Below are 12,158 nucleotides of genomic sequence, written 5' to 3'. Positions count from 1 at the left end.
GTATGCCTGGGGGGGGGTCATCGGTTCTTCTAAAATTAGAATATGACTTCTGGAGTCAATGCCCTCCTCCCCACAAGGCACAACAGTGCCATGCTCATGCCTGTGCCTCTGATTGCGCCGCCGCCAAACCCACTGTGGCAGCCCCGGGGTGTGTGGGCCGGTGACCCAATAACCTTTGATGCGCCGCTGTCACAAGAACTGGACCTACCTGAAGAGGTGGATGATCCAGAGCACTCCCTTTTGCACTTGTGACCCCTCCTCCTGCATCCATGGCGTCTCCTCCCGTGATGGCACGTCCTGTGCGACTCAGGGCTCTTGTCACTCATGCACCTGTCAGAAGAGCTAGGGCGGGGGGACCTACCTCTGCACCTATAAGACGTGGTCGGTGAAACTGACCTGTCATCACGGGCTTAGTGCTTGGGCGAACTGCTGCTGCTGCGTCGTCCCCCGCCGCAGTGAGGTGACTCGCAGCTCTCCTGAGACTCGTACCTCTGGAGGCACCATCTCAACCAGGCGATGATCCGTTCATTGCTGTCTCCATGCCCTGAGCTCGAGGTACTACCGCCACGAGAGGAGCGTGTATGGGAAGAGCTACCCCTGCTAGTAGATTTGACGGCCGCCACCTTGCCCATGTGGGCCGTCGAAGTTGGGGGGCTGCTGGAACTAAGACCCTTGGCTGCCTTTTATTGGGCGGGGCATGAGCACTTTTTTCTCCAGTCGTGCGCCCCTTCTGCTGGGCTGCGGCCCGCCCCCGAGCTGGCATGTTGGGTGGAACCCTAACAGTTCTCCTTCTAGTGCAGGGAGGAGAAACGGCCTGGCGCTTAGGGGGCATGGTACCAGACCAGATGCGCCGTGTGGTGGGACAATTAGCTAGATGTTGGGTGGGGTGTCGTGAGATTGCTCTAAATTGAGAAAGAAGCTAAGCGGGGTATGAGGCAAGTACTGAGTCGCAGCAAGGGTTTCAACAGAGGCTGTAAACACAAGGCAAGCGAGCAGTCAATAAAATGTGATTTGACACCCAGGCTGGGCGGGGCCCCCGTTGGTTGCATAGCCATCGGCTAAATGCCTGGATCAAGTGACACTTGGTATGTGTGTGCACCACCCCAAAATGGCCACCACCATGCGGTCACCCCCAACATGGCCGCTGCCATATGGCCGGGGAAGGGATGAGGCCCTGCAGCGCGGCAGCGCCCCCCATGTGCCCCGGCCATCGCCGTGCCAAACAGCCAGGAGGGGGCAAGGCCACGCAGAGCGGTGGTGCCCCCCCACGCACCCCAGCCAACGCTGGGAGTGCCGGGCACTGCGGGGAGGCCCCCATTGCAGCCCAGCCCGCCCGGGGAAGGGGCCAGGCCCGGGCACTGCAGGGAGGCCTCCAGCACAGCCCGGTCTGCCTGGAGTGGCGGCGCCCCTCCCGTACGTGCCCTGGCCAATGATGGGACTGCCGGGCACCGCGGGAAGGCCCCCCAGCACAGCCCTGCACCCCCAGTGTCTCCAGCACAGCCTGGTCCACCCAGAGCCGCCAGGCCGGCCCGGGGAAGGGGTCAAGCCACGTGGACCGGTGCCACCCCCCACGTGCCCCGGGCAACGCCGGGATTGCTGGCACCGCGGGAAGGCCCCCCAGCACAGCCCTGCACCCCCCCACCGTGTGAAGCGGCAGCACCCCCCCCACGATCCCCAGGAGCAGCGGGCACCGCCAGGAGGCTCACACTACTACCGCGCTCCCCGTGGGCATCGGGCCCCACTGCTGGGCTGGAGAGGCCCCAACAGTCCTCCCGTCTTCCCCCCCAACAGCCGCGAAAGGGGTGTTTTGTTTTATTATTTTTAAAAGAGAAATTGGGGGGGAGGACCGGGTTCAAAGCCAAACCACAAAAAAGAAACAGAGGGGCCATGTGGGGTGGAGGTTAGGATCCAGCGAATCTCCAAAGCTCTGGAGCCGTCAAATGCTTCCCAGGTATGTCTCTCCTACTGTGAGCACTGGATAGTTACCTCCTCCTACCTGGCCAATCCCACCCGGGCAACACCTCCCCCGGCCGGATTGGACGGCTGGCTGTGTGGGCGGAGACCACAGGTATCCAGCCCAGGAAGGTGGTGCCAGCCTTCGAACTGCTGGGAGCTGCCTGAGGTTCCCAGGGTGCTACGCGCGACCACGCAAAATGCACACCCCTTTTATATGGGGAACGGTCATTATCACAGCAACCTGATTCAGAGTCCAAATCAAGATTCAGAAATTGAATCTTGCATTCCCCATTGACTTGCATTGGGAAGCCAAAATGGTAATCCCCCCCCCACATAAGTGCATGAAAATTGGAGACATGTTAGCCCCTTAAAAGAAAATTTACTCTGCTAGATCTCAGATATAGAGTCCCAGTGTGTTTCATGCTAGCTACGTTTACAGTTTATATGGTCTTTAACATTTTGAAAAAATAATTGAGTGCTCAATCCTGCCTAATCTCATGCACCAGTTTTGTTTGCTCTATTAAGATTTTTTTAAAAAACAATTTGATTAAAGGGTGCAACTCCATCTCTGGGGCACCAAAGTAAAAAAAAGGTGACCCTAGCCAGAACATCTCCTAAGTGCAGAGCTGAATTACTTCACTGAAAGACAGTGAGGAAGATCCTTCTGTACGTGGATACAAAGCCTGACGTTAAAGAACAGAATTTGGGGTGTAGAGGTTGGAAAACAGTAGAAAAGTCAGGAAATTAGGTATGCCCATATCTGTTCACAGTGCCCATTTCAAAGGAGTTGGAGGACTTTGGTGCATTTGCACATGTATGCACAGAAAATCAACATATTTTTAAAATAGAACTGGAAACGAGGGGAAATGCAAACATTTTCTGTCAACCAACCCAGAAGTCTCCCAAATGGCCACACCTCCCCCTCTGATTCATAGTGGGCAGCCATGTTGGGCTTCACTTTACCTATTTTTTAAGTCTTTGGCAGCACCCCTACTCTCTATGAGGTACAGATATCACTGCTGTTGAGGAAGACTTGCAATGTGACAAATGGTTGACTCTGCTCAAATCTTCCCACTTTCTGCAGTCCAGAGATACATCACAATGATGGTCTTAAGGCTCTAGCACAGGGGTCCCCAGACTTACCGCGCGGCGGGCCGGAGGGCGGGGGAGTGCGCGCCCGTGCGCATGCGCACACGCACACGGTCGGGGAAAAATTGCCGAAAATCGCTGTGCGCATGCGTATGGGCCTCCCCCGACCCGGAAGTGCATCGGAAATGACCTCTTCTGGGTCGGGAGAGGCCCATACGCATGCGCACAAAGGATTTTTGGCGATTTTTTTGCCGATTTTGAAGATCGTCGCCGCGCCATGCGCCGTAAGAGCAGGCGGCGGCAGCGGGCGGCGGGGGTCGTTGCGGGCCGGATTGGGAGGCCAATTGGGCCGCATCCGGCCCGGGGGCCGTAGTTTGGGGACCCTGCTCTAGCATAACCTGATTTTGGAATTGGAGCAGGAGGGTCATGTCCCTTCTGTTAAGCACAAGATATCCAATTGGACAATACTATGTAATGAGTTGCATAAGGCAAATACGATCTAACTTCATAAGAAAGAGCTAAAGAATTTAGCCAAAAGTATGAAAGCCACCATTTGATAGCAAGTAGGACATGTTTCAGAGATGGCTTGCTGGTGTTACAAATGTATCTACATATTTGTTTAAACGGTGCAAGAAATGTGAACCTTGACATGGTCAGCATTTACTTGTAGTTGCATTTGTGTGAGAAGAGAAATGATGATGTATTTATTATTTTTAAGTAAACTTCAATGAGTTCCTTTTGAACACAGTATGACTTACCTCTGCATTAACATGTATAGAATTGCAATCTTAGTATTGTATTTTTCTGAAATTGTAGCAAGTGTAGATTTTGAAACTTATTACTGGAACAAGGGGTGGAATTCAGGTAGCGCTAAGGCAATCTTCCCATCAGCGTAAGAATTTCCCCTTGTGCGATGTAACATCCTCCTCTCCATCCCATTCACCTCTCAACTCTGTTCTAGCGTCCCCCACACCCTCTGGAGCAGATCTGGGTACAGCATGGGGTGAGAGCAGGGAAATCCCTTTGGGTATGCCGAAGTCGTTTTGCCTGTGCAATTATTCAGTTGAATGCTGCCAAAGATCTACAGCAGATCTTACTTTTTTCTGTCTGATATTAAATAATGTTTTCCTTCCTTTAAAAATTGTTTACTAGCTTTCTGGTTCCATTCCTCGTTATGGAGTTGGTAAAGAAGCTTTTAAAGAAATCCGCGCACATCTTCCAATCACTTCCTATACAGACTACATGGTTGCTGGGGCTATAATAGGAGAACTCAACTGCCTGACTAAGCAAGAAATGGAATATGGAGTTACTTGTGAAACTGCTGTGCAGGTTGGAGAATTCTGCTTTCCAATATGCTACATGACATTCATTTTGCTTAATAATTGGCAATAGATTTAAACTAGAGCTGAAGTGAAATTCTGTGTATTAGTGAAACTTTTTTTTTTACATTTTAATCCAGTTTTGAATTTGGGAATTCTTACAAATTTCATCTTACAATATGAGAACATAACCAGCATTCACTTCTCACTGTGGCCAACCAGAAGACTATGGGAAGCCCACTATGAGGACATGAGGATAATAGTACTTTCATGCTTGATTTCCAGCAACTACTACTGAAAGGTGTATTGCATCTGACTCTGGGGCTACTAATGGACTTCAAGACTAGCTGACAGTGACAACCTTATTCTCCAGGAGTTTATGTAATCCCCTATTAAAACAGTGCAAGTTGATTGCCACCACTACATCTTGTAGTAGCAAATTCCATTAATTTTTCTATGTGCTTTGCGAAGTAGCACTTCCTATTTTCTATTGTGAATCTTCCAAAATGCCACTTAATTGGATGACCCCCTAGTAATACAAGAGAGAGAAACATCTCTTCCCACTTTCTCCACATGGTGATAATTAGCAGAATTAAAGGAATGATGGGAATTAAGGTACAACATCTGGAAGGTGCCACCTTGGTTATTCCTACTGACATGAAAGGTGGGGAAATGGACACAACAGCAAAAGCAGCTAATGAAATTTTGAATTTAGGCTTAAAACAATAAAAACTTTGAACCGAGCCAAATTAGAACTGTATACAAGTGGGAGATCTTGAAAATCGAAGCAATCAACCTGAGAATCCTACATTTAATCAGAAGAGGTGCCTAGTGAAGTAACGGAGCTGTATGAAAGCAGCCATTAAAAGCATCTGCAAAAGCAAAGTGTATTGTACATAGAAGGAGAAGTTACCAGGCAATGTATTTTTCTTTTTAGCAGAAATGAAAGATTTGGAGCATAAGCATAAGTAATGTAACCATGTACAGTTAATAGAAAGGAAAGGATTGGAAACATTGGAAATTATGCTGTGGGGAATAGCGATAGTGACCCAGGACCTTACTTTCAGTGGTGGCAGCACTGCAGCGACAGCAGCAGTGATTCGATCTACTATAACACCAGCCTGCAAGCCACCCACCATCTTGATAGTCACAAAATGCCCCAGTGCAGCTGGATCCAGAGGTTATTGCTGCTGGGATGCAAAGAATCACACAGGTACCTCCATTCATCAAAGAGGTGTTTGGGTTTCCTCTATTCTAGGAGGCAAATTGCTTTTGAAATTGAGGAGACGTAGCAATATCCTCACTGGGCATGCCTAACTTTTTTTATAAGCCTGAAGTAAGCTTTTGGATCCCAACTACCGAGAGAAATCCTGACAGCAGAAGCAATTGCCCCATTGCTATAATGTTCAGATTGGCCCCAGAAGGGTATGGTTTAAAGCAGCAACTTTTCTCTCGTGCAATAATTCTTAAGCAACTTAATTTAAATACAGAAATGTCTCTTTCCCCCTGGGAATATATAATTTAAATAAAACATAACAATAATTTTAATTGTGCAGAATTTATCTTCACTTTAATTCTTTCTTAGAATGTAGCACTCAAAATGTTTGAAAATATGCCAACACTGTTGCTTTGATTAAAGGTTATCATTTTTCATCTCATTTTCTTGCTTTATTTTTTCAGACATGTTTTATCTCTATAGATAATTTGCTAGAAGCTTTTGATAAGTTTTTGGAACCCCCCTCCTTAGAATATAAAATATGGCTGAAACTTGCTCTTGATATTGCTCTCAAAACTTTCAAGGAAAACCTTCCTAACCAGGTAGGCAAATGTGTTCTTGCATGTGTAATATGATTACATCTGTGTTGTCTGCAGTCATAGACAAAAACCGTATAGAAATCTACATCTTAAATTTATGTAAGGCAATTGGGAATATTTAAATGGTCGGTATTTTACCAATTTTGCAGTGAGTGGCTCCTCTCATTAAAATCAGGCAAAGCCCTAGTGAGGGTGAATTTTGGAGAATTCGTAGAGCAGGCATAGGCAAACTCAGCCCTCCAGATGTTTTGGGACTACAACCCCCATCATCCCTAGCTAACAGGACCAGTGGTCAGGGATGATGGGATTTGTAGTCCCAAAACATCTGGAGGGCCGGGTTTGCCCATGCCTGGCGTAGAAGGTGGACACCAGAAGAAAAGCCAGTTCAGGTCAGGGCTCAGAGCTGAAAATAGAGAGAATTGATGCTGTTGGACAGAAGCCCCAGAGGAAGCTTCTGGACCACTAAGACCTATAGGGCCAGACCCCAGACTCTCGAGAGGAAGCTTCCCTGAACTTGAAGAACCAAAAGCTTCACAGTGCACATCATCAAACCAGCAGTGTAAGGAGTGCACCAGGAGGGAGGCTGTGGGATAGATAGAGGGGTGTCCCTCTTAAGGTGCTGTGGAATAGAGGAGTGTCCACCTTCTTAAGGTGCTGAAGTTTTCTGCAAGGGGGTGGAGCCTAGAGGAGGAAGTCCACTCCCAGTCTTCATTGGAACATGTTGCTCACTTGGATCCAGCATCATTTTTATTTCCACAACTCTGAAATAGGTTGGGCGGAGATACAGTACTGGCCAAAGGTCACCCTCAGTGAGCTTCATGACTGAATGGGGATTTGAACCTATTGTCTCTCCAGTTCTATTATATCCTGGATTATCTAGAGGAGTTAGACCATGACTAGACTTTAATTAATTCATCACTTGCTTATGGTTGTTGGAATTGTGCAGCTTAATACTAGAAAAAAGCATAACTTCTATCAACTATGGAGTTTGAACTGAAATGTTGACTGGCATAAAATGTCTAAAACTGACATACAGTAAAGGGAAAGTAAAATGGAATATGTGGAAAAAAAATGTCTTGGATTAAATAATTGGGTTGATACGATGGCACACAAAGGTTGTTTACACATAGTAAATTGTTGTTACAGCTGAAATGGTGTAATCAAGGCTGTGTAGATTTGTTTGCTCGTCATTTTAGATTGTCTGAGTGGATTGTTGTGTAAAACTTCAATTTTAAACTTTGTTAATAAAATTGGTCTAAACCACTGAGCCTCTTGGCCTTGCCAATCAGGAGGTCGGTGGTTCGAACCCCCACGACGGGGAGAGCTCCCATGGCTTGTTCCCAGCTCCTGCCAACCTAGCATGCTGTTTGAAAGCATGCAAAAAAGTGCAAGTAGATGCACTCTGGCGGGAAGGTAAACGATGTTTCCATGCGCTGCTCTGGTTTCGGTGTTCTGTTGCGCCAGAAGCGGCTGTCATCATGCTGGCCACATGACCTGGAAAAACTTACTGTAGACAAATGCCCGCTCCCTCAGCCTGTAAAGCGAGATGAGCGCCCCAACCCAAGTCGTCTGCTACTGGACGTAACTGTCTGGGGCTTCCTTTACCTTTACATTTTTTAATAAAAGCATAATCAGGGGATGATGATGATGATAATAATAATAATAATAATAATTTATTATTTATACCCCGCCCATCTGGCTGGGTTCCTCCAGCCACTCTGGGCGGCTTCCAACAAAACATTAAAATACAGAAATCCATCAAACATTAAAAGCTTCCCTAAACAGGGCTGCCTTAAGATGCCTTTTAAAGGTCTGGTGATGTTGGAAAATATTGAGGGCACTAGGAGAAGGGGACGACAGAGGATGAGATGGTTGGACAGTGTTCTCGAAGCTACGAACATGAGTTTGACCAAATTGCGGGAGGCAGTGGAAGACAGGAGTGCCTGGCGTGCTATGGTCCATGGGGTCACGACTAAACAACAACAAAAGGTCTGGTAATTGTTGTTCTCTTTGACCTCTGGTGGGAGGGCGTTCCACAGGGTGGTTTCCACTACCGAGAAGGCCCTCTGCCTGCTTCCGTCTAACTTGGCTTCTCGTAGCGAGGGAACCGCCAGAAGGCCCTCGGCGCTGGACCTCAGTGTCCGGGTAGAACACATTCAAAACTATTAACTTGAAAACTAACTGCTTATGCTGGGCAATCTTTTACATAATTTACTTCCTTAGCAAACAGGCCAAGGAAATAATGAAGGTAAGTACACATACCTTTTATTGTCTTATATTGTCATATGCAACAGTATAAAACAGAAAGCCTAACAGCATCACTAAATAAAATGTAAATATACTTGCCAACGCTAGACTGAGTTTCTTTGAGCTATTTAAAGTTTAAGCCACTATACTCATATCATATTTCGACTTCCATGAACAATTGCAGAAACTGTATCATACGACTTTTCATTGTAGGACTGGAATTACAAGATGTGTGTGCAACTTTCTAATATTTATTTGCTGGATGTACCAAACCACACCAAATGTGACATTTATGATGGGAGTATGGATGAGGTCATTCTTGTACACGGAACTGTTCTAGATTGCCAACTAGGGCAGCGTTACTATGCGCCATTTCTTTTACCTAAAACCTGCCATCAGGTAAGGATTTTGCCCTCTAAAAATTCATAGTATATCTTCAGCACTGAAAAGAGGGGAAAGAAGAGGAAAAGAGTAGTCATTGGTGTTTCCAAGTATTTTTTAAACAAAACGAAATGGTCACCAGAGCTGTTCTATTTTAGTGTTACATTGGGACAGTTGTTGGCTTGTACAGAATGAAATAAATACACACACACACACCAATTCAGAAAACAACTTTGATAAGGAACTTGTGTCACTGTTATTCTATCGCGAAACAAAATAAAAAAATTCCTTCCAGCAGCACCTTAAAGACCAACTAAGTTTTTTTTATTTTGGTAACTAGTTCTATCATATATACCTTTAAATGGATGTTCACAACACGTGAAAAACGGCAATCCATAGATTGCCCCTCATTACAACATTAACTTCCCTCAAAAAAGCTCTTATACATGAGGTCCTCTAATTAATACATGGAAAGATACTGTATTTGCTGTGACACAGGTAGGACCATGCATGCAGGTAAGCAGGTTTCTGCATCTACATCCTTAGCTGTATCTGGTACATAGAAATGTGCTTCCTGCCACTTGATAGTAGTCACAGCTACTTTGAAGTGTGTTTTAGGGTTTGAAACTGCATGCTGTTGTAAACATACAGTAGTTAAATTGGGGCATAATGTTTTCTGTTATTTTCTAAAAAAAATAAGGTAAAGGTAAAGAACCCCTGGCAGTTAAGTCCAATCATGAATGACTCTGGGGTTGCGGCGCTCATCTTGCTTTACTGGCCGAGGGAGCCAGTGTTTGTCCGCAGACAGTTTTTCCGGGTCATGTGGCCAGCATGACTAAGCTGCTTCTGGCGAAACCAGAGCAGCACACAGAAACCGTTTACCTTTCTGCCAGAGCGGTAACCATCTACTTGCACTTTGACGTGCTTTTCAACTGCTAGGTTGGCAGGAGCTGGGACGGAGCAACAGGAGAGGTCCCCCTGTCGTGGAGATTTGAACTGCCGACCTTCCGATCGGCAACCCCAAGAGGCTCAGTGGTTTAGACAACAGCAACACTGTGTCTCTAAAATACAGCAGTGGTATTTCCTGAAGGGAAAACATCTGGCCCCCCATAATTTGAAAACTATTGCACACGAGAATTAACAGCTGTACATGTATTTGTCTTTGAAGACAATACAATTTGTAAGAAAAGGAAAAACCAGGGTTTACAGAAGTAAAAAAAAAAGGCTTTAGAAAAAAATCCTAATTGGGGGAAAATCATAAAATCATCCATGAGAGTCTGGGGTACAAGGGTGGGATATCATGCTACTGTGTCTTGAGAAAATGTAGTAAGAGAGTATTTGGAAATATTAAGCCCAAACACGCCTCTTGATAATTTTGTGTATTGAGAGTGAGTGAGTGAGTTGTGGCTCTGCTTAATAAGTATTATTAAAATTAAAATTGTACTGAGCCATTATTGTGCTGAGCTTAATTTAACTTTTATGTAGAAGCTATGAAGACAGGCTGCTGTGTGAATGAGGTGTTATTCCATCTCTTTATTTACCTCAGATGAATTAACTTCAAAAATAACGGTTACTATGGCAATATTCTAGGTACAAGGCACTGCAACATCAACAAAACTGCTGGTTATACGAACTTTAGAGCAAGGAGCAGGAAAGAACCTTGCAGCATCCACAAGCAGCAGTGAGGGCCACTATCATTCAGCTCGCCGACCTGGTATGAAACAGCTTAAATTTTCACTCAAACTCCCAGCCATGCTGGAAGAGAAGAATGGAGCAGGGAGGGAGGATATAAAATTGGCAGTACTCATAGGAGTTGCAGGGGAGATAGGAGGAGGACTTGGCCAAAATTGCCTCCCCTCTAGTGTGCATCCTCTGTTGGATGTCAGCACCTTCCATGAATGGAAGAAGCCTGTCCATTCCTAGATAGGACACATTGGATTCAGCCACAATAAACAGGATAAAGTCTTCTTACAGGGATTTAATTTCCTGTGAAAATTTACAAAATAACGGGCGAATGTAAACAAGATAAATGTGGAAAAGTTCTGTATTTTAATATTGTATAGGGTTTTCTCTAATTCCTCAAAATTCATGCAAGTTTTTAAAGCCCTTTAAACTTTACAGCTGCCTTGGGACACGTTTTTGGAACGAATCTTTCCAGTCCGAGTACAGTAAACACTGATTTGGTAAGTATAAGTTTACCGGTATATTAAATGTAAACCAAATTAGATTCTTACACCTTCAGTGTTGCTCCAAAAGGCTGCCGTTTCTGTTCTTCCCCTTTTTCTTTCCTCGCCTTCTATATCTGTAGGGGCATATGATATTATTTTTTATACAGCAGTCTCATGCAAGAGCAGTTCTGTGGAAAAGAAAGGGAGGGGCAAGGCCATAGCTGCCAAGTTTTCCCTTTTCTCGTGAGGAAGCCTATTCAGCATAAGGGAAAATCCCTTTTAAAAAGGGATAACTTGGCAGCTATGGGCAAGGCAGCAGCAAGATGCATTTGTACACCAGCAGAGCCACGCTAGGGAGTACATTGCAAAGCTAACGTAGAGTCATTCCTTTAGTTAGAAGAACAGTGGGATAGAGGCAAGTTGAAATGTTTAATTCAGAGCAGGGTACTTTCTGGACACAATCTCAACATTTAACACACAATTCATTTGAGATAATAAATACACGAAATACCACATTAGGAGGCAGGCATTAGTCAAACTGGAAACTACTGCAGTGCTTGCTTATGCAAAGGGAATCCAAACCAGCATGTTAAATTACTAAGACAATTGCTTCTTTGTAATGGCAACTAGCAAAATTGAAACACTATGTTTCTATAATGCAGGATGTGTAAACCTAAATAATTGAGCCTGCAATGCTATATGATGAATCTGTGCCCTCCATGTCACTGGAGTGCAACTCTTATTATCCCTGAGCATTAGCTGTGCTACCTGGGTCTAATAGGCGTTGGGAGTCCAACATCACCTAGGCAGCCACAAGTTTCCCACCCCTTCTATACTCCTATACCTAGGAGTAAGACCCACTGAACTCAGTGTGACTTACTCCACAGTATAAATGCAGGCATAAAAATTTCAGAAAGTGGAATAATGCAAAATATTCTTTGGGTACTTAGTGACCAAAGTATCTAAAGCCCGCTAGTGTAGCACACTTCTCTTTTTTTGGCTGTTAATAGGAAGCCTTGCATAAAATGAGACTGCCATCAACTGAATAGTTTGGTCTAGATCAGGGGCAGTCAGCCTTTTTATACCTACCGCACACTAATGCATCTTTCTTGATGGTAAAATTTCCTTACCGCCCACCAGTGCTGCAGTAACGTGTGCCGTAGAACCCCCTACTGCCCACCTG

The 12,158-nt window shown here is 45.4% G+C and overlaps 1 protein-coding gene across 1 annotated transcript in view; it reads left to right on the top strand.

Annotated features, from left to right (window-relative positions):
- Positions 1–10,730, top strand: part of LOC132592646 (sodium/hydrogen exchanger 10-like) — a 62,550-nt gene extending 51,820 nt beyond the window's left edge. The window contains exons 22-25 of the mRNA XM_060278965.1: positions 4,198–4,374; positions 6,045–6,182; positions 8,640–8,825; positions 10,398–10,730. Coding sequence (XP_060134948.1) covers positions 4,198–4,374; positions 6,045–6,182; positions 8,640–8,825; positions 10,398–10,730 — 834 coding nt within the window. The remainder of the gene's footprint in view (positions 1–4,197; positions 4,375–6,044; positions 6,183–8,639; positions 8,826–10,397) is intronic.
- The last annotated feature ends 1,428 nt before the right edge of the window (positions 10,731–12,158 follow it).

This window comes from Zootoca vivipara, chromosome 1 (genome assembly GCF_963506605.1).
Source record: "Zootoca vivipara chromosome 1, rZooViv1.1, whole genome shotgun sequence".
Classification (NCBI taxonomy): domain Eukaryota; kingdom Metazoa; phylum Chordata; class Lepidosauria; order Squamata; family Lacertidae; genus Zootoca; species Zootoca vivipara.
The sequence above is the reverse complement of the archived record's forward strand: the minus strand, read 5'-3'. Positions and strand labels throughout refer to the sequence as shown.